We start from the raw sequence: 22,906 nt of genomic DNA, 5'->3' as shown, positions 1-22,906 counted from the left end.
AGGTGGTGTTGAAAATGCATTTGAATTTTGAATTTGAATTTTTTTGGTTGTTTAAAAGTGTTTTCCCCAAGACCTTACTAGCAGGGGTTCTTCCATGGCACTTTAAGGTCAGTGCCGGTAGATGACGTATGAGCAGCCATTCTATGCTCTTGCGCCTTGTGCAGAGCAGGCCATACGTGTCCAACCCACAGCTGCACATTGAAGGACCAGAACTACCAAGTGAGTAGCAGTAAAAACAAGTAGAAATAGTTTACCAGACAAAAACAAAATGTAAATCTTCCCGCAGCTAGGGTGTTTAGAATACTTAAGTTACCTTTACACATACTTTTTAAAATTTTAAATTGTTAAGAAGGAACAATTTTGTTTTACTGCATGTAGTTTGAAGTATAGCTAGAGGACAGGGATTTTCTATTGTGACCTAATGATTGCATTTTGTAAGTCATTTTTAAGAAGAAGAATGCATTTTTCTTTCACAATATCTAAACACATTTTTGGTTGTTTTTACCACATCACTGAGTTTTCGGGCTGTAGATGAGCTCCTAGTAAAGGACATCTGAAAGGAAAGGGGGCAGAGGAGTTTGTGTCCAAAAGAGGGACATTTAGGTGATGTGTTTTAAAGACAAAATAGGAAGCAGTATATGAAAATAATTTTAACAATTTTGTCCTTCACAGTTAATAGCATCTCCCATCTCTATCTTTATGGTATAAATGAAAACAATCTTGGTCAGATAAAAGATGACAATGGTTCTCCAGAGAGAGAATGGACCTGCCTAACAAGCTGAAACACTAACCAGCAGACTTGGGCGCCGGCCAACTCTTCATGTTCGTCTTTGTGGGGGAAAAAATCTTCGTATTCCACAAATATTCGCCCATTCCTGTGTTCGGTATGACGAATATTCGCGTACATTCTTCGTGTTTGTTTTTTTTGTAGAGGGGGTTAATACGGGGTTAACGCGGTATGCACTACGCAGCAGCTTTGGCGCCAGGATTTTAAATGTCCGTACGAGCAACTCTATCGGTCGCGGGCAGGGGCCTCCTCTGCCATCAGTCAAGGAAGTGCATCTGTACTTCATTGGTTGATGGCAGACCAATAGAGTCGCTTGTACTGTCTTTTTAAATCCTGGTGCTGCAACTTGGTTGGGAGAGACCACTGGTCTTCCTGCTCCAAGAGTTAAAGGTCCATATGAAGGACCAATTGAGTTGCTCAAACGGACCTTTAACTCTAAGAGAGGAGAGACCATGGCCTCCCCAGGCCAAGTTGCGCCGTCAGGAGTTAAAAGACTGTGTGAGTCAGTCTATTGGTCGCCTGCAGGGGTCTCCTCTGGCATCAACCTTCGTGTTCGTTTTCATGTTCGCCCGAATACGAATGCACAAGTCTACTAACCAGTGAAGTCTGACAGCAACAGATATCAGACAGTGACAAACTTTCAGTTGGTTTAGAGTGTGTCTGCCTCAGCTCACTTCCCTAAGAAAATGAATGAGGACACAGACTCTTCACATTAATCTTTACGAATAGAGCAGGTTTAGCAAACGCTCTCAACTCATCATACGAACAAGCACATTCTGATGAAGTGCCAATTGAATTCTGGAAAAGTGTTAAATAGTGTGAAATAATCAAATTATTATCACATACATTACGCATGTGTTAACGACAGCTTTATTTATTAGAATGCAATAGATATGTGTTAAAACCTGGATTACATGCCTTAACTGTAATTACTTCAAAAACAGCTGCTACACTCAAATTCAAAAGACCATTAATGTCTTATACATTGCTTCCATATCACTGCCTATGTCTCAAATAAAAAATTAAATACAGAGGGAAGTGTTTTGTCTACCACATGCACCAGTAGCATACAAAAAAGGTAGAAAATTAAAATAACTATATCTATAATTTTTTTTAGTGTTCCTCCAGAGCATTTATTTATTCCCTACTGCAGAAGACAAGAAATATATTTAAGCCATCAGATGGTAACATTGCATAAATGTTTAATACATTGTAAGCTGGTGAGGGCCTTCTTTACTTATACATTTTCCCCCAAGTCTGTCAATTCTCAAAAAGACAGTAAATAGTTTCATATTCTGGAAATTATAAAAAGAAGGTGCATTATGACTACACTTTATGACCAAAGGTATGTGGCTACCACTCATTATTGAGATTAGGTGTTTTAGTCACACTCATAGGTGTGTAAAATCATACACATAGGCTTGCCATCTCCATAGACAAACATGGTTAATGCTAAACACCACAGCACCCATCCAGAGAATAAATAATTGCCACCCAGACCTGGTTATCAGCTGAGATACCCAGAAGGTCTGGAGGAACCGATCGTTTGTGTCAATGTAGGCAATATATTGAAAATAGGAATAAATTTGCTTACAATGAATGTGCCAAAAGTAGCATTACCAAATATGGAGTTTATGAAGATAAACCTTTTTTTTTTTTTTTAAAGTATTTTTCGATAAACATAATTTCATTAAAATAATGTTTAAATTATTTATATTATTGAACAGTAAAATGTCAATTTAAAAACTCTAAATATATGTTAATACAGGCAGTACCCAAGCAAAATGTTAATATTTAGGTAACCCTAATGTACCAATTATATAATATAATCTAGATAAATATTCTACTATTTAATATTTTCCTTCACACTCTTAACTTTTAAATTTCCTGTGGGCAAGAAGCCACAAGACTTTTCGAGTGGCAATATGAACAGGAATACAGCGTATCTACTTTTATCTCTTCCTGCATACTTTGGGAATACGATCTATATCCTAACTTCACCAATTCTAAAAAAACCAACTTTCTGAAAATAGTGTTCCTTTTATCCCCCTCTGATTTTGCCTCAAGCTCAGTTTACATTGTAATATGCAATGAAAGTCTTTTGAAGACAACAATAGTTACAGATGCTAGAGAAGATTGTGGTGCCTGTGAAAGATTAAAGAAAATAAACGGCGGTATTACCAGGTTACATGTTGGAGCCTTACAGGTCATAATATTTTTTCAATGACTGAATCTCAGATTCAACTAGCTCAAGATGGTGGCACAGATATGGAGAATATTGTGGGGTTTGGTTTAATACACTACAGGCAAAACTTCAAAGCATGCACGTTCTGTTAATTCACAGCCAGATGTGGAGACACTAAAACCTATTTTTTGTCAAATATTTGGAGCTGGAAGATTTTACCATCGACAACTAGCACGTCACACCTCAAGCAAAATTCACATAATACAAGAGCCAGATGGTTTAAGAAAAAGTATGCATGAGTACATACATATATATGTACATACACACATATCTATCTATCTATATATATATATATATATATATATATATATATATATACACACACACACTCCCGGTTATCAATCTTTTTAATTATTGTTTCAAGACTGTAGGAATACAATTGTACAACACACAGAACAAAAAATAAATATGTATGACAAAAATGACTTTCTTTGTGTGTTGTTGTAAGTATATATTTGTTTGTTTGGAAGCCTATTCCGCAAAAAAATTAATTTCACATTGGAAAAACGTTTGGCCTTTGAGAACACAGTGGGACATGTTCACCGGTGACCCTGTGATGTCATATGACACATCTTAATGAACTACTCCACTGCTATACTCATCTGTTGGTATAACTGCACAGTGCTCGGTTGCTCCCTTTTGAATTGAAAAGTTCAATCATGTTAAATAAATAATTTTTATGCTGTAAAACACAGTAACACACACATTCAGAGACGCTTTCTCACATAGGTCATCATCAATGTCCTTAAGGGGCATTAAATATAGTCCGGTGTATACAAACTAAGAGATAAAAGCACCATGGGGAATGCCAAACAGTTCATTTCTGCTTTAGTGGTATTTCAACATATGCTACAAAATATCTGGTAAAATAGTTAAGTCTGTTATTTGTGAAAATACAGTTCCATTTTTTTTTAATACTAAATAGAAAATGTAAGCTATATTTGTACTCCTTTTTTTTTAAATTAAGTACAATTTAAATGCCAGCTCATGATTCTATTTATATATCTATATATACACACATATACATACATATACACATATAAATAAACACACATATATATATATATATATATATATATAAAATATATACACACAGACACTTCGGAATAATCTACCCAGTTACCTGGAGCTCTCTTTTTTCAAGCCAGCGGCAGGTTTTACCAAATATAGGGACAGGGCAACCCCAGGCAGCCTTTAGTGGGTAGGGAGTGGGAGGGAGTCGTCAAACACAACTGCTGCCAAAAGAAGCAACTGGTGTAGAGGCAGGGGGATGCAGTGCTTCCCGTAAGAGAATTCCCAGTTCTAGGTATTTGAGAGAATTCCCAGGTCTAGGTATATGAGAGAATTCCCAGTTCTAGGTATTTGAGAGAATTCCCAGCTCTAGGTATATGAGAGAATTCCCAGTTCTAGGTATTTGAGAGAATCCTCCAGATCTATTTGAGAGTATTCTCAGTTCTAGGTATATGAGAAAATTCCCAGTTCTAGGTATATGAGAGCATTCCCAGTTCTAGGTATATGAGAGAATTCCCAGTTCTAGGTATACGAGACAGAGCTGAGATACTCTATGAACAGGATTCATATAATTGCAAAAGACCTTTCTAAGTAAGTCAATCACACTTAGCTTGCAAAAAGGGTTTAGTTGGTTGTATCTTTGACACAGACAACATAAAAATGCACTTACATTTGGTCTTAACCCAGCTGCTTTTTTGTAATAGGTTTCTGCTGCTTCATTGAGGCTGGCTTGCCTGAAAAATAAAAAAAATATATTTTAGTCAGACAGAAGTGTATTTTAATATACCTCAATTCTACTGTTTACTAATAGTTTAAAGTCATTGTCTATATGGGAAATAAGACTGCGGGCCTCCCCTTCCTTATATACAGTAGACCTGTTTACATATATTTCAGATATAGGTCTGTCTATCTCTAGGAAGGACATAAAATGTATGTTGTGGCATCAACATCATATTTAGACCAGGGCATAAAACTGTAGCAGATAATTAAAAGAAAAAAGAACATTATGTACCAGTGACCCTTGTACAAAAATTGAAAAGTTTTCTTATCACCCTAGTGACCAATGGAATGTTCAAATAAAAAGTGCAGAACCAGTGCTGGATCTAACTAGCAGTAAGCATATCACACGCAAAGTGTTGTGTTTGGCCGAACACACAACACTCCTGAACAAGCAAAAGCTGGAGGGCGAGGAAATGCATAAGGGGGGTTTCTCCTGAATCCCATGTAAACTTAAAGGCACCTGTCAACTACCATATACATTAAAGTTCATATGATGGATGGAGTGACTCTTTAATTACTTGCATACTCTATGGTGCTCTCTTGGTGCCAGGGTGGATTTTTATATAGGTGACCTATTTGGCTGCCTAGGTGTGGTGGTGCCATCTTCTGGTTCTCCATTCTTAGCAAGTTAAGTGCATGAAAGTGGGGCGCTCTGAAGATATGGTTTGCTTTGGGTACCAGAAGCCCTAAGGCTGGCCCTATCTGGTGCACTCTGTTTCCAGGGATCTAAAAAGATAACACAATTTTCTGGACACAATTTTAAAATAAAATAAACGTGCCTGCAAATACTTAAGGTACGGAACCGTATAGGTTTACATGTTGAAAACCATCCTAGATATTTGCATAGTTGTATATCAATAACCAAAACTGTAAAGAGATTTGAGCTCTCACATGTTTTAATCAAATTCATCAAACTATAATGTGGGTAGAATGGATCTATGTTTTTGTTCCCACTGGGACCTCTTTGTATCAATATTTCCTATTATGTAGCTTATTCTAGAGGAAGTTGTGAATCTCTCTATGACCACTACTGTATAATGAAGCTGAAAGCAAATGTAATAAATAATTTCTGTGCTGTTATTAACACCATTATTTCTTGTAGCCAGGAGACACAATGATGTTCCAATTCAATTTATTTTAATCTAATCATAAATAATAGATGAAAAATCAAGTGCACTTTTCCTGACACTTTATTCACATATTTCTTCCAGGTTCCTTGAGCAGGATTTTATTTACAAGATGCATTGGTGCGTAAGATGCTTTATAACCTATTTACTTGGAGCATTCTATAACAACTCCATTCATTTACCTAGAAAGGTCAAAGTATTTTTAGATATTTTGTGAAGGCTATCATCAGTTTTTAAAAATGGTCATCACATTCATAAGACAGGGCCTCAATCGCAAAATTAAATTTTTTGCTATAAAACATTTTTCTAATACAATTTTTTCAATCTGCTGATCCTAGAGCAAAGCATAACTCCCTTACAGAATTTGTGTCATCTTACAAAAATAGAATTGCACTTCCACCACAAATAAATAGTAGGTTATGTCTTGTTTGCTGTCTGCTTAAAGAAATATGAACCTCCACTACAAAGCTTAAAATCCATCATGTGTATTGCATACTTATAGAATTTTAGAAAATGTAAAGCCAAAAGTCATTTTGATAGCAAGAGCCTCTAGATCAGGAGTTAGTATTTAATCTTTATGTACAATGCATGAAAAATGGATGCATTAGTGGAATCTTCTAAATGGTTGACCCAATGCTCAGTTAACAAGGAAGAAAATATACAAGAAGCCATGCATGCAAGCAGGGGCATAACTAGAAACTATGGGCACTGGTGTAAAAAATTGGCCCGGGCCTCCCAACATCAACAGCTAGTTTCTGCCATCATTGCCCCCACACAACTGGTCTGTGCCTTCTTTGCCCCTTGCACCCCCATCCAACACATTTACACAAATGACACACTCTCCATCTCTCCCCAATTACACACCCATGCATGCTCGCTCTCACACACACATACACATGCATGCACACACACACACGTACACATGCATGCGCACACACGTACACACGCATGCGCGCACACACACACAAGTACACATCCAAATTGCATTTAATGACATTGTGCAATAAGCTACAGCATCTAGAAAACAGGCTGTTTGTTGCAGTGAGAACAGGAAATAATGGTTAATTTAACACTAAATACCATTAACTACTGAATTTGGCAATTATTAACATCTAGTTTGCTCTTAGCAATTCATAACTCAAAAAGTTTATTATATACTACTGTGAATTAAAAGAACAGTGATATGGTCTTTTTCATTTTGCATAAATATTGGAGCCCCATACAACATTCCTGTGCTCTGCTGAGCTGTTTGGTCCTTCTCCTTTTCATATTCTGACATACTAGTATAGACCCAAAGTTACCTGCCTTCCTCTGTAAACACACAGATTTAACTTAGTGTTATATGTGTATGTGCACTGGGTACTAGCGAAAAAACACTATAGAATACTATAAAATCTGGGCCGCTTGAATAAAAAGTTGTAGGTGGGAGAACATTAAAATGCTACTGTTGATGTATCATGCAGTAAATATGGATGTTTGTGTAAGGCAATAAGTAGACATTTGCCCTTTAATAAAACAAACCAATAACCCTCAAGTATTTTGTGGTTTATGTGTCAGCACCTAAAAATAACAATGCAATAAAAAAATCCTCTTTAACCAAAAAGCGAGTCTTAATGAGATACTGACATATTTTAGCTACTGACCACACATACTGATTCACACCAAATTTAAAACAATTAATCAGTACAAAAATATACCTTGTTTCATCAGACAATGAAACGAATGTACTACAGAACAGTGAAAGAGCACAAAATGAAATGAAAGCAGAAAGCGAATTGAGAAATATATATTTAATATGTTTGCAGAATAAATTCGAAAACTGTCAAAGTTGAAAAGAATACCCTGAATCTACACTACAGAGTATATTGATCCTGTTAGAATGGAGCTCTAGAACTGTATTATTCAGGCAAAAGTTCAAACAAAGAAAAGCTTTTTCTCAGAATTCTGACTGGCATTTATTATTATTATTATTATTATCCTTTATTTATATAGCGCCAACAGTTTACGCAGCGCTTAATACAATACATAAATTCAAGGGATATGACAAGACAAGAATTGACAGACTAAGACAAACCGATACATTTGGTGGAGAGAGCCCTGCTCGCAAGCTTACAATCTAGAGGGAAATGGGGTGACAAACATAAGGCATAGAGAAAGGGTGAGAGGTATTGTGGGGGTTGTATCGATGACAAGGAAGTTCTAGCAGCTAAGATGGTATGCTTCTCTGAAGAAGTGGGTTTTTAGATGTTTCTTGAATGTTGGGAGGGAGGGAGAATGCTGAAGGTTCCTTGGGAGAAGATTCCAGAGATATGGGGCAGCTCGAGTGAAATCTTGTAGACGGGAAAAGGAAGAGGTGATGAGTGAGGAGGAGAGCCTTAGCCCATGGGAGGAACGTAGGGATCGAGTAGGAGAGTATTTGCTAATGAGGTCAGAAATGTACGGAGGAGCAGTATTATGGATGGCCTTATATGTCAGTACCAGGATCTTAAATTTAATTCTAAAGGTAATTGGGAGCCAGTGGAGGGTTTCACAGAGGGGGGAAGCAGAAGAGGAGCGACGTGCAAGGAAGATGAGCCTAGCAGCCGCATTAAGGATAGACTGTAGAGGAGAGAGTCGAGACAGTGGAGTGCCAACCAGAAGAGTGTTGCAGTAGTCAAGACGGGAAATGATAAGGGAATGAACCAGGGTTTTTGTGGATTCTTGGGTGAGGAATGGGCGGATACGAGAGATGTTTTTTAGGTGCAAGCGGCAGGATCTGGCGAGGGACTGAATGTGAGGGATGAAGGAGAGGTTTGAGTCAAGGATGACCCCAAGGCATCGGGCCTGGTTAGTAGGAGAGATAGTCGTGTTGTTAATGGTGATAGAGAATTCAGGTAGTGGAGTGGAGATGGAGGGAGGGAAGATAATGAGTTCAGTTTTAGAAAGATTAAGTTTCAGGTAGTGTTGTGACATCCATGAAGAAATAACAGACAAGCAATTGGTAATACGGGACAGGAGAGATGGAGAGAGATCAGGAGAAGACAGGTAGATTTGGGTATCATCTGCATATAGGTGATACTGGAGGCCAAATGAGTTGATTAGTTTGCCAAGAGATGAAGTATAAAGAGAGATCAGCAGAGGGCCAAGGACTGAACCTTGGGGGACACCAACCGAAAGTGGAAGGGACGATGATGTCTTGCCAGAGAAGTTGACAGAGAAGGAACGGTTAGACAGATATGAGGAGATCCAGGAGAGAGCTGTATCTCGAATGCCTATAGAAGCAAGTGAGTCTAGAAGAAGGTGGTGATCAACAGTATCGAAAGCAGCAGAGAGATCCAGTAGAATTAGAATAGAGTAGTGACCTTTTGCTTTGGCAGAGAGCAAGTCATTGGAGACTTTTGTTAGAGCTGTTTCAGTAGAGTGAAGGGGTTTGAAACCAGACTGTAGAGGGTCAAGGAGGGAATTAGAGGAGAGGAAGTTAATGAGGCGGTAGTACACAATCCGTTCAAGCAGCTTAGAGGTAAAAGGAAGCAGAGAGATAGGGCGGTAGTTAGACAAACAGACGGGATCTGAGGAAGGATTCTTTAGAATTGGTGTGATTAGCGCATGCTTGAAGGCAGATGGTACAGTTCCAGATGATAGAGAAAGATTAAATAGGTGGGTAAGTGATGGACCAAGGGATGGATATAGAGACTTTGTAAGGTGTGAAGGGATGGGGTCAAGGGGACAGGTTGTTGGGTGAGAGGAAGAAAGAAGAGTGGCTATCTCTTCTTCGGTTGTAGGGGAAAAGGCAGTTAGTATAGTAGGAGTGGAGAGAGTGGTGTTGAGTGGTGTAGGAGGGAGTTGTAAGGAAGAGAGGTCTTTTCTAATAGTCTCGATCTTCTCTTTGAAGTGGGCAGCAAGATCTTGGGCAGTGAGAGAGGTTTGTGGTGTGGGTGTGGAGGGACAGAGAAGGGAGTTGAAAGTAGAAAAAAGGCGTCGTGGGTTGGAAGAAAGAGAGGATATGAGAGTGGAGAAGTAGAGCTGTTTGGTGAGAGAGAGGGCAGAGTTGTAGGTGTGGAGCATGAATTTATAATGAGTAAAGTCTTCGCTGGATTTGGATTTTCTGAAATAACGCTCAGCCGTGCGGCAGCACTTCTGAAGAAACCGTGTGGTTTTGGTATGCCATGGTTGGCGTTTAAATTGTCGGGGGTAACTTGTAGTAATTGGAGCTATGGTGTCGAGGGATGAAGCAAGTGTGTTGTTATAAAAAGAGGCTGCTGTGTCTGGGCAGGAAAGGGTTAACATGGAAGGTAAGAGAGGTTCAAGTGAGGCTGACAGTTGGGTAATGGTATTGTCTGGTAATGGCCTACAAGTATGAGGTGAACGCTGTAAGTTTGTCTTGTTAGGGGTTAGCACTGGAGAAAAGGATAGAAGGTGGTGGTCAGACAGAGGGAACGGGTAGATGGAGAAGTCTGAAAGGGAGCATGATCTGGAGAAAACCAGATCAAGTGAGTGTCCCTCGGTGTGCGTAGGGGAATTAGTCCATTGAGAGAGACCAGAGGAGGATGTCAGGGAGAGGAGTTTGGAGCTAGCAGAGTTGTTAGATATATCTAGAGGAATGTTAAAGTCACCCAGAATAAGACAGGGGATATTAGGAGAGAGGAATCTTTTATGATGAAGAAAAGACACGTGGGTTTTATATAAAGGAGCAGTATTATAGGCACTAACAAAATGCCTAAAATTACACTTGTACTATAATGTTATTTATTAACAGAAGTACCAACCTTTATATAATAATTCAACCTTGGATGCGATGCTGGCTCTTAGGTGGGGTTGTTAAAAAAAAATTTCAGTGCAAATCCATGCACATATTTGTACATAACCCAAAGTAATTTAGTAATGTATTTTTGGTATATAGGAGACTAATATGTTACTGTGGTAACGATCACCGGATTTTTCAATACCCCTTGAAAAAAATATACAAAATAATTTGATATATTTGTTGACTACCTTCTTAAAACATTTAGATTGTTTTGTTCCTAATGTAGAATGGAGGAAAAGCAGCTTCGGCTACGCAAAAATATTTATCTAGGATGGCATGGCCGGCTGCAATCCAAAATGGATACAGTGTGTATCGAAAAGCCACTAAAATAAATACAGACATAACTGACAAAAAATCAAGTTAGATGGCATAGCGTACACTACACCAAACAGAAAATCCACTAAGAAGTCTGTGCCAGGCATCTTCACGTGGAAAATCTCCAGCACCGAGCCTCAGGCCTAGGGGATCATTGAGAACTCAAACTGAATTGAATAAATTACTCTGATGGTGTACGAAGCAAGATATAGAAGACATTAAGCTTCTGGTGGTATTGGTGAAAGCTGACCTTAATGCTAGCATTTAACAGGCCCTATCTGACTTTAAGGTGCTAAGAGAAATTGGCACAAGAATGGACTTTTTGCACCATCTACAATGCTCAACAAAGAATGCAAGATGACATCTGATATTGAACATCAACAAGAGCTCATGGGCTTGCAGGAGTCCCAAGTTTGAGGAGTATGGCCAGCTCAGTGGTACAGCCAGATCAGGAGTTGTTTATCCCCAAAAGAAAACCCCAGATAATATATGAAGGACAGTCGATCTGGTCGAAATTGCCAGGCATTTAAAGACACCGGCTATGCTACTGGCACTAGATGCTGAAAAGACATTTAAATTGGTCAACTGGGTCACTATCTATGGCACAAGTGAAATAAGTTTGGCATAAGAGGTTCATTTTTGACAAGGGTGAAAGCGTTATACAGCGCACCCACAGCCGCTATAGCACTAATGGGATAGAAATTGGTTACGCTGCCCCATTCTAAATGGGACAAGACTATGGTGCCCTCTCTCCCCACTATTATTTATCCTTAGGTTAGATATTGTGTTGACTTTGATCTCGCCTATAACATCATTATCTAACCTTTACAAAGCTCCGGGAGAATTCTCGCAGATTTCTGGATACAAGTTGAATCACAGCAAATGTGAAGCCCTAAACCTCAACCTAGCTTAACAGAGGCGATTCACTGGGGCTATACGTTCCAACGGAAAACTATATTAGATAGATGGTCTGGGGTTATCCAAGCTACATAATACTTTCCATCAGCAAGACTATCACAACAACATCTGTCGTCTTAACCTAGCATATCTATGCCCTGTGTTGACACAGAAAGCCATTTCCAGTTACTTTTGTAGATTTCAGAAGGGTTTCTCCAGGCAGTACACAAGCTATACTTTATCCGCACTAATTAAGCACTCAGGAGAAAATATAGGTTTGAGTTGTGTCATACACAGCGAGGATCAAAGCTTACACAATACTTTATAACGAATATTTTCCTCTAAGCACACAAGCTACACGGTTCTTAAGGAGGGTGGAAGCGGGGTCTTACTTCCCTGAACACACAAATCTCAAATGGTAAAATAAATTCCTTTAAAAGCTTTAGAGAGACTTGGCAGATACCACACACAGAAACTTTCCTATATCTCCAAATTAGGCACTTTGTGGATTCCATAGTATCTAAGTGGGGAACAACTGAATTGACTGCCTTTGAGAGGACATATCCTTCCAGGAAAAGACAGACACAACTAATTTTGCATTTTTATACTTTCACGCTTTGTGGACATGTGGGGTGGTCACCAAAATCTAGAGATCTATATTTTAGTTAATATCAGGAATAGTTAGATGTAAGCTAGAATCATCACCCAATGTGGCATTTTTGCTACTGAATACAAGAAGAGCAACATTTTTGTAATCACATAATATATATAGACTTTAAGCAGGCACTACTCAGGCATTAGCGCAACGCTGGAAAGGAGCCTCACCATCTATGAATGAGATTATTAGCAATGTAAGGAACTTATCTGTTATGGAGAAAATAACAGCTCCAGGTACAAGATAAAATTATCAAATTTCAGTCCATTTGAGATCTTTGAATGATGGCTCCCCATAGCCAAAACGCACATAATGAAGTCATGCACTTGTAGAAATACAAAAACAGTCCACACAAGTTTAGGTTTAGTTTAGCTCTTTTACTTTATTCTTTGTGCTTATCTTATTGCTTGTTTCTTTCTACCTACCTTTTTCACTCTCAGGTCATGTAGGATATACCAAATAATTGACAAAGTCTCACATTCTGAAATGGTGGCATGTTTAGTGATCTTGTACTAAAACCATTACATACAATTATTGCCGTTATAAATATAAAATTGAAAATTTAGATTTTTTTTTTTTAACAATAATTTAAGAGACTACTTAATAGAGATTTCTCAATAGAAGAAATCCTTTTGAACTCTATATTCATATTGAAAAATATAATACAATTTTTGCATTGCAGACACTTAATTAACAATTTAATACGTATTAGACATTTGTCAGCCTCCACTGATGTAAATAAATCAGAAGAATTCAGCTGACAAAATACGAAGTATACCAACTCAACCCTAACCTTTTATTCTATACAGTTATGAATTTTAAGAAATATGTTTTACAGTTTCAAAATCCTTTATAAAATTAGCAGCTATGATGAACGTACCACACATACTTCTAGGGGCAAATTAAATGCATTAATCAAGGTATAAATATGCCATACATGGTACATGGCGTCCAGATGGCATGTCACCAGATGGTGACAAAGCTGCTGGTCTGAACCTAGTGTAGGATAATGTCAATAACATCTGCAACATAAGGTAGTTTGGTTTTAACAAGCACAGCTGGATACAGTAAACTGCATATAACAAATCCATAAAACATAACCTTTTCTTGCAGCTTAATTGATATTCACTTGTTTTATACTTCTTAAGACTTTTACAACATGAAAAAAACTGAACCCAAATTATTTAATCTATAAATTGCTAATTAGCATGTAAGGTGTATGGCTATCCACTAGAAACATGTAAGATCATACACATTGTTGTATCAGCCTGGTTTTATAACGAAGTTGCACAAGTGTATACATTACAAGATATATCACTCACCTTAGCATATGTGCTGCATTGAAAACCACATCAAATTCAGTGCCGTCAAGCTCTGCAGCCTTCTTGGCCATCTGTGCAGCTTCTAATAGGCGGGCCTCTTCTAGCAAGAACTGGCCTGTAAAAGGAATCACACGCTATCAACCAGGCATTAGACAATACACTAATAAAATACAATAGATGCAAGTTAGAAAAAAAAATATAAATCCACACATTTTGAAAAACTTCAAGTGTAGTAAATTTGATCTTGGTTACATCAGACATAAATTCATGTTGTCACTTCTGAGGCTTAGATTTTTTTCAAAACCAAGTTAGAAAACAACATTCAAAAAGTAATATTTACAAGGTCTCATGTCCAAATGCCCAATTCTTGATGTAAATCAGTTAAACTAGCCTTGTCAACTGATAGCTAGTTAGGATCATATTTAAATGAATCCAGAACCCATAGCTTCTTCCGTAGATGACATCAGTCATCTACTAGTCTTGCACAAGGGACACAATCTTGTTCAGTATTTCTTAATGGCTTAATGTACAGTATGCTTATTTGCTTAACATGGTAGAAAATGCTTTTTTTAAATTTAATCAGAAGAGTTCACTGGAGTGGGTAGATTTTTTATAAGAGTGGAGTTAATCATTACATAGCCCAGTCAGTACAATGGTACATTCCAAGGTAAGAAACATACAGAAAACTGCAAAATAGTTTTGCGCCCACTATCCATAATGTTCAATTGTTGACGATGCCACATTCCATTAAATTGAAATTGACTGTTTTTATATTGCATTTGCAGTACTAAGAAACACTTAGCAAGGGATTACAGAATTATAGACACAATTACTTGTAACAATGTTTCTAAATAGCCAGTTAAATGGTCTTCAAAGGGTCTGCAATTGACCATACTAAAAATTGGCTTTGATGTTAAGAACATAACTTATTTTAACTGCATTTAAGAGTCAAAAAATGTTTGGGTGTAGTTTGTATTCATTGAACTTTAGAGAATTATCTAGCAGACATTGTTGTTTTAATAACAAATGAACCTTTCCATTCAATGCCAGCAATGTACTTACAGGAAGGCAGGAAAAAGAGCTTCTAATCCTTATACTGAGAGCTTGGATGGACCATTACTCATACTGTCTTATTGGACGTTATTATACGAGTTTAAAGAACTGTTTTACTACAAGATTAAAAGCAAAAGATATATTTGCAATTTAAGTTATTTTCCTATGGCTACCCAGAATCTGTTGTACTACATGATTTCTGCTGGAAAAACAACCTTAACATATTTTTTGGGTGACATTTTTTAAAGACGAGTTGCGATCAAGACTTTACTGGCTTGCCAGCATGCAGGAAGAATATATTTTTTGAAATAACAAAAATGGGAACATGGGCTTTTGGGAACTACAATTCCCATTACCCTCAATAGGACATGATGGGGGCAATGGTAGCTCTAGTCCACAAAACCAGGTGTCTGACAGTCGTGCAAAAGGGTGGCTTTATTGTGAAAATGTGTACACTCTCCTTAGGTTGTTAATTATATTTATGGCATTTATCCCTGGATCTTATGTGTGTCTACCCTATCACATGTCCACATGTGTATGGTCACCTATATGGGCTGTGTGTACAATATACACACACACATATATATATATATATATATATATATATATATATATACACACACACACACACATATATATATATATATATATATATATACACACACACACACATATATATATATATATATATATATATATATATACACACACACACATATATATATATATATATATATATATATATATATATATATATATATATATATATGATAAATTGACTAAGGGTTGGCCAAGAGGTTTCATAAAAATACTTAGTTTCCATTATTATTTGGGTTGGCACATATGGAGGAAAAACATGTGGGTTTTTCGGTTTCATACCATTACATTATGTCATGTTATGCACAGTTTGTTAGAATATACATAGAAAAAGAACTGCCGTAACGGTCCTCTGTGCTATAGGTGGTCAAATAATTCAAACCAGTTGAATTAGCAGTAGTACATTTTAGTTACTTTTCTTTTCTAATAATGAATTTTAATGATGAAGCAAAAACATAACTCATGACTACCTCAGTCTCAGAAAAGAAATCTGCCATCTGTCTTCATGCTAATTATTGCTAGCTGGAATTTAGGCTGACTCATCATGTTATATTGATGTCCCAAAATATTACCCATATATATTACATGCACACCCACTACATACATACTCCAACTCTTAAATATTTAAAAATTCCAATCGGTTATAGGTATTAAGCAAGTGATGCTTTTTTATTATTGTGTATATTTAAAAGAGTATATCAGTGTGCATGGGATTCATGCAAGTAACCTTCATGTTTAAAATCATAATTTTGTGATCTACTTTTGCTAGTGGGATACAGATAGCATATATTTATCTAGTTTACTCAAGTGTATTTATATCCACATTTAGGGAACAACCGTGTTCTGTATTTCAGTGAAAACATTTCATGTAACAGAATATGTCTTTATCTGGTTGTATTTCAGAATATCTACCTGTTCATATCTGATGTGAACCAGTCATTATTAAGGAGTACATTGTAAACATTGTAAAGATTTCATATATATCATATTTCTTAATATACATGTAGCTAATTGCCGTATTTGCTCGATTATAAGACAAGCAAATGCTCTGAAAAATATCCCTTCATCTTATATTTGAGGTTGTCTTGTAACCAGACCTCAAATAGAGGTCTGACTACAAGACTAAGATCCAGATCCCTCACAGCGCTGCAGGGGACCCGAATCCTCCTCTCTGGAAGCTTGTGGACATCTGTGCAATGCGCGCAGACATCCTCCGCTGCTGCTGCCGCTCTGGGGCTTCTATGACGGAGTGCTGGCATCACATGACCTTCCAGTGCTCCACCATTGAACCCCGGCGGAGGTGCTGGCAGCAGCAGAGGTTGTCTGTGCGCATCATGCAGCCACTGAAAGTTTGCAGGATGCGCACAGACAACCTCTGCTGCTGGCGGCACTTTCGCCGGGCCTTCTATGGCAGAGCACCAGTGTAATATGACCTTCCAGTGCTCAGTCATAGAAGCCCTGGTGGAAGTGCCAGCCAGCAGCAGCAGAGGTTGTCTGCGCGCATCGCACAGACCTCCACTGGCTGCCCCCACTAGACACCAGGAAATCTGAAGCACAGGGGACAAGTCTAGGGATGCACTGGTAAGTAAAGGGCATGTGGGGGGTATAATGGTTTTCTGGAGGCAGAGTGGCATATAGGGAGTTAAAAGGCATATCAGGGATGCAGAGTGGCATATAGGGGCCTATAAGGCATATCTGGGGGGCAGATGTGCATAACTGGGGACAGAGTGGCAAATAAAAGGAAATAAAAACAATTTTTCTCAATCATTTTATTAAATATGAAAAAATAGTTTACATGTGAATTATTTACTAGTAGGATAGTCTTATATTCAGGCTTTTTCTTTTTTTCCCAAATTAATATTCAAATGTTGGGGGGTCATCTGATAATCAGGTACATACAAAACCTTATTAACACAGTTACTTTCAAATTGGGAATGTATTTTAATAACTGTTTCACAAGGATTTCAGATGTTTTGCTGTGTAGATAAAGGGACAGTTTAGCATTTCTGACACTCCTTATGCATTATTTTGGAAACATTTTCTAAATTATTTGAATTTTGAAAAATTCAATTTATGCACCGTTTGTGTCAATGGCTGTTTTAACATTTCAGTGGTGTTTGCGTTTAGCTGTACTTTACTTTCTCATTTACCGTACCCACACAATTTTTTTTTCCTTTCAGGACAAAAAGGGCTTTCTATAGATACCATGTTCTACATTGTAATCGTTGCTTGCTCCATAAATGCTCTTTCCAGTGGCAGGGCGGAGGCATATTGAAAGACATGGTGTCTTTCATTATGGCGAATGTAATTGCTCCAGAGAACGTTTAGACAGGGCCCCTACTTATTTTTTTTGGTGTGGCTAAATGCCTCAATATCGAGACATTGCAGCAACACCATCTGAGCAAAGAGAGCTCACTAACCTTATAAAGTGCCAGCCACGTCAATTGTGGTTAACTGACTGTTTTTCCATGCCAGGCCTGGCACAACAATTGGTTGATATGCATTCTTAAAAAATGAAAAACAAAACTCTTAATTGACGCTAAATTTTTATTTATGATCTGAAATTTTTTGCCACCGATTGGCTGATTAAGCTAAACCGGCCCCTGCACGCAGCGTTCAGCAGAGCCATCTCTGGATCTGATTGGAGGTAAGTACATAACATGATGGGAAATGGATTTGGCTGAATGCATCTCCTGCAGTGCATTTAGCTGGGGGTAGGAAAAAAAATCCCTCATGCATTTGCAAAATGGATCACACAAAGGACCACACATCTATTAGTGAATTTGATTGCTGAAGTTTCACTTTAAATAAAACTTTGGTACTACTGAAATATTTGATTCTAATAACAGGCAGAACGTTTGTTTACTCAGAAACTGAAGATTGCCGTTGAACACTTGAAAACACCAATTTCACAATATATTATGGAAGACAAACCTTAGTCACACCGCCCAACAGTTTTCAAGGGAGAGTACGGATTTCTAAACACTGTCCTGCTTTTGCGAGAAGTGGGGTCCATGGGCTGGTTGGCCCACTGATCTCCACTGACCCATATAACACAGTTACCTTTTAAGTTATCATAGAGACGGCTTTCCAATGATGCTTGCTTTCTGGATCAACAATGTCATACAAACACTCCTTGAGAATACAACTTTCTGTCCAAAATTCAAGCTATTCCATCTTACATAAACAATCTAGTGTAATATTAATGTAGGTAACTAAACTTGGCTTCAAGAACTAAATATTAAGCTTGTGGATAGCTATGCTATGCATGCATCATCTATTCAGGCTTTGGGTGGTCTAGAAAAATATGCCATACAGACAAATTCCACACTGTGTGGGCCACAAACAGCACAGTAAGGCAAGTGGTCGGTCCAATGAATTTGTTTGGAATTAATTCCTTTCAAACATGTGGTCAATGATTTGGTGCATTATGTTCCCGCTGCTTTAGGAATGCTTCATGCTCTGTATTAGTTTTGGAAATATTACTTTTGCTTAAGCTTGAATCTCTTTTGTCTCTCCTTAACAATGGAAAGTGTTCAATCATATTTAAATAAAGAAAACAATCAGAGATTGACATCAATAAAATAGGTTGCATCCTGGCGGGAATTTAACATTCCTAAAAAGGAACATCTCCCTTTATGAGCTTAGATTAAAGCTTTCTGTAGCCCACATTTATCTCCATGATCAAAAGCTATATATTCTGCAAATTTGTGTAAACACAGAATGTGGAAAACATGTCTTGAAATAAAGTAGTACCACATCCTTTCAGATTGAGTATAAGACTGATTGCAGCTATTCCATAAATTCACAAAACAGATATTGCTCTATTGCTTCCATCTGAAGAAGAGACTTTGGAGGTCTACCCTCAACATAACCATGAAATACTTGTATGGTATACTTTGTATCTATAAAACATAGTATGGAGGAATAATGGCATATGCCAAAAGAATCCATGTTATAGAGGTAATGACCACAATAGTCTACTGCTCTATATTATAATTTTTATTAACTTTCCTTCCTAAAATGCAAATCAATGGGATTCTGTTGTCATGAATAGTTTAATGCAATCGCCACCCCCCATGATTTCAGTCAGCGGTAAGATTTTGCACTTTTCTGCCACTGATCAAGCAGTACTAGACTAGCGTAATAACTAAAACAATTCCCTCTCATGTTTGGACAGAGCCAATAGATAAGGGACCTCATATATTCACATCCTCTATCAGTTTGCAGAAGCATTTGGGATAACCTATGGTTTAAAAATACCAAGTTTTTGAGACCTATAGTCTGTTTCCACTGCTTGTTTTGATTTATGTAAGTAAGGTAACTTGCATCCTGCAGGCAGTGATGTTACAGTATATGGGGCTATATTTAATATGCATTCTTCTTTAGCTGGTCGATCAGGAATAGTAAACTGTCCCTTGCCAATTAAATAAACTTGGATGGAAATGGGCCTCCAATGGAAATTCTGTATATTTTGAAAACTGATACAATTAATTACAAACAAAAAAACCGTATGTTGAATTTTCAATTTAAGAAATGCTTCAGGAAAGAAATTTCCATAGAAGAGATTGAAATCAAGAAATGTAAACAATAATTCAACACTCACTATAATGTATACATAAAAAAATTGACACTCACCATAATGCATATAACAGTTTCCTTTGGTGGGGTCCAGCTGAATGGCCTTCAAGAAGTACCGCTCTGCTTCACTTTTACGACCCTAAAATTACAATGGACTGCATTTATTTTTGTTCTACTTGCTTCTTTACTATACATAACATGTAGAGTTTTTTTTTTGTATTCCTAGTATTTTGCTTGAGCAAGTGCCCCTCTGGCTTAATTTAAACTGGTAAGTAATGCCATTCAGCAGTGTTTAGTTACCCAACGTTTAGTTGTAGTTGAGTGTATGTGAGTGGAGAGTAAAGTTGCAAATGCAAGTGCACGTTAGTGAGTTGAACGTTTGTGCAAACGTGTATCCAATCTATTGAAGAGAAACCTATGTGTTTATGTGTGAACCACTGATTGGTGCTTCAAGCTGCTACTCAGTGGCAAAAAACATCAGACCATAAAGGTCTACCTCAGTTGTCTTTTTTTTCTTTTTACAATGTATTGAGTAGTTTAATATCCATTTTTCCTTGGGATCATCAGGTGCAGTAAACCGTCTTTTGAAATATGCTGCTGAATTAAGTGTTTTCTTTTTAATTAACTACACAATTTCATAATATATTAAATTGCAATCCATTTTAATGTTTACTTGGGAGGCATTGTAATATATGTAGGTAAATAATTTATCGCCTAAAACACAATAATAAACTGGGACACATACATTCACACTAACATTTTCCCTCGCAAATTTAAATTGGTTGCAAATTTGATTCTAGGGAAAGGACTGAAAAACTATTTTTTAACTTAGCAAATCACTGTTAAAATATGGTTTTACTGGAATTGAAGACAAATGGACACATAATGGCTTGTGTCTAATGCAGTTTGGCAACCACTGTGCTCCCAACCTAGTATTTTATATGGAACTCAATCTGATGTATGTATAATTTGGCACTTTTTTTTTTTTTTAAATCAAGCTGGCCAATAATTTCAGAGTTTTTGTTTTTTGAACTGTCAACTAAAGAATACATACAATCATATAGTATTGATGCCATTCTAACCATTGACCTTGCTTACTCATCTTTAATATGAAGCCACACAAATGCTAACATATAAGTATTCAAAATATAAAAAAGAAATCATTGTTTAATGAAAAATTATCTATTTCATACAGTGATACCAGTACACTGCCAGAAACTGCTGTCAAGGGAACTGGTTATATCAGTGTTATCAGACCAAAGTATTAGCGGTCAACAAAGAGTTTGCTGTCATTGCGTATTGACATGTCCTTTTACTTGGCATTTACAATGTTAAGTTAATATATATACAGTTGAACTGGGGACATAATTGGCATCTCATTCGTGAGTAAATCAAAAGTGGGCTTTGCATCACTATGGATTTGTGTAGTTTAGATCGTAAAATGATGCATTTGTGACCTTTTCTGTTAATTAGAGTTTAACGTAATATCTAGCATAGATTATCATATAAAGGGGGGGGCACTGTAGTTCACAACATAAAAATGTATTCAGTGAACCTACATAACCACATTATTGTCGCAAGCTTTACCATTGTGTTGGACTGGAGTTTAGTCTTTATGAATCGATACAGTCTGAATGGATGGGCCTTATAGTTCTTAACTGCCGTCAAAGGTGAGACATTCAATGTTTATTTCTATGCGGTAGCGCTAGCAGTAATCAAAACGTCAAGGGTGGAAAATTAAACACAATCTCATTAATAGACGCTGAATTTCTTGATTTCTAGAGGCGGAAGGGTGGGGTTACAGGTGTGAGGAGTGTGCTTGGAGCTGGGCCAGAACTTTGTACTTAATACCTCCCAATTCAATTGGAGCAGAATGGCAGTGAATTACATCATATCCCAGTGCATAGCTGTGATTGAACTCAATTATTTTCATAGCTTGTGGGCCAGTCACATCACTTGCATTTTTTCTCTCTTTTAGTAGTAATAATAATAATAATAATAATAATAAAGACACAAACATTATTCTTTTGAGTAATCAGAGGAAAGTAGATGTTTCCCAGGAAACCAAATTTTCGTTTCTATTCTCATACAATCATCCATCTACTCATTTGCTGTGTGAGTCAAGCAGTAACATAATGAATACAATATACTTCAGGTTCTGTATTAAATATTTGACACCTTTTGGAACCTAACCAAAGGTAATATGTATTGTCAAAAAAACGCGGTGCCAGCAATACTCAAAGAAAATTGCAAATGAACTATATAGCGATAACTAAACATCAGCATTATTTCTAGTAAAGATGTTTGTTATGAAAGGTAAGATTAATTCTGATTTACAAATATGCTTAAACTGCCGCTGGATGCTAAATATGCTAAAACTGGAGCTGTAAGGCTCAATTTGTGGTTCAACGGTTTGATGAACAGGCCACCCAGTACAAAGATCAGAGTTAAAGCAAAGAAATAATTCCAGAACCGGATGAATGTCGGAAAGGAACTATTCCAGAAAATAAATTTATATGCCACATTAGATTGCACATTGTTTTAAGCCAAAAGCCATCATATTCAGAAATGTTTTGTATTTTTTTTTCTATTACAATCCGCACATTTAAAACATTTTTGAATTTGATCCTACAACATTAAATCATGACTTTATATGGATTTTTTTTATAATCCCTTGTTAAAATAACATTTGGAATAAAACCATAATCTGTACATGAGTTATATATTGTTGGATCTATTATTCTGGAAATTAA

The 22,906-nt window shown here is 37.1% G+C and overlaps 1 protein-coding gene across 1 annotated transcript in view; it reads right to left on the bottom strand.

The window, feature by feature from the left end:
- Positions 1-22,906, bottom strand: part of LOC149299782 (protein O-mannosyl-transferase tmtc2) — a 127,134-nt gene that overhangs the window by 6,548 nt on the left and 97,680 nt on the right. Inside the window, exons 9-11 of the mRNA XM_089486198.1 lie at positions 20,211-20,292; positions 13,923-14,037; positions 4,714-4,777 (exon numbers count right to left, since the gene is read on the bottom strand). Coding sequence (XP_089342324.1) covers positions 4,714-4,777; positions 13,923-14,037; positions 20,211-20,292 — 261 coding nt within the window. The remainder of the gene's footprint in view (positions 1-4,713; positions 4,778-13,922; positions 14,038-20,210; positions 20,293-22,906) is intronic.

The sequence above is a fragment of the Sceloporus occidentalis genome, unplaced genomic scaffold (assembly GCF_023333645.1).
Source record: "Sceloporus occidentalis isolate IW3139 unplaced genomic scaffold, rSceOcc1.0.p SCAF_28, whole genome shotgun sequence".
Lineage (NCBI taxonomy): Eukaryota > Metazoa > Chordata > Lepidosauria > Squamata > Phrynosomatidae > Sceloporus > Sceloporus occidentalis.
This window is presented reverse-complemented; position numbering and strand designations above follow the sequence as displayed.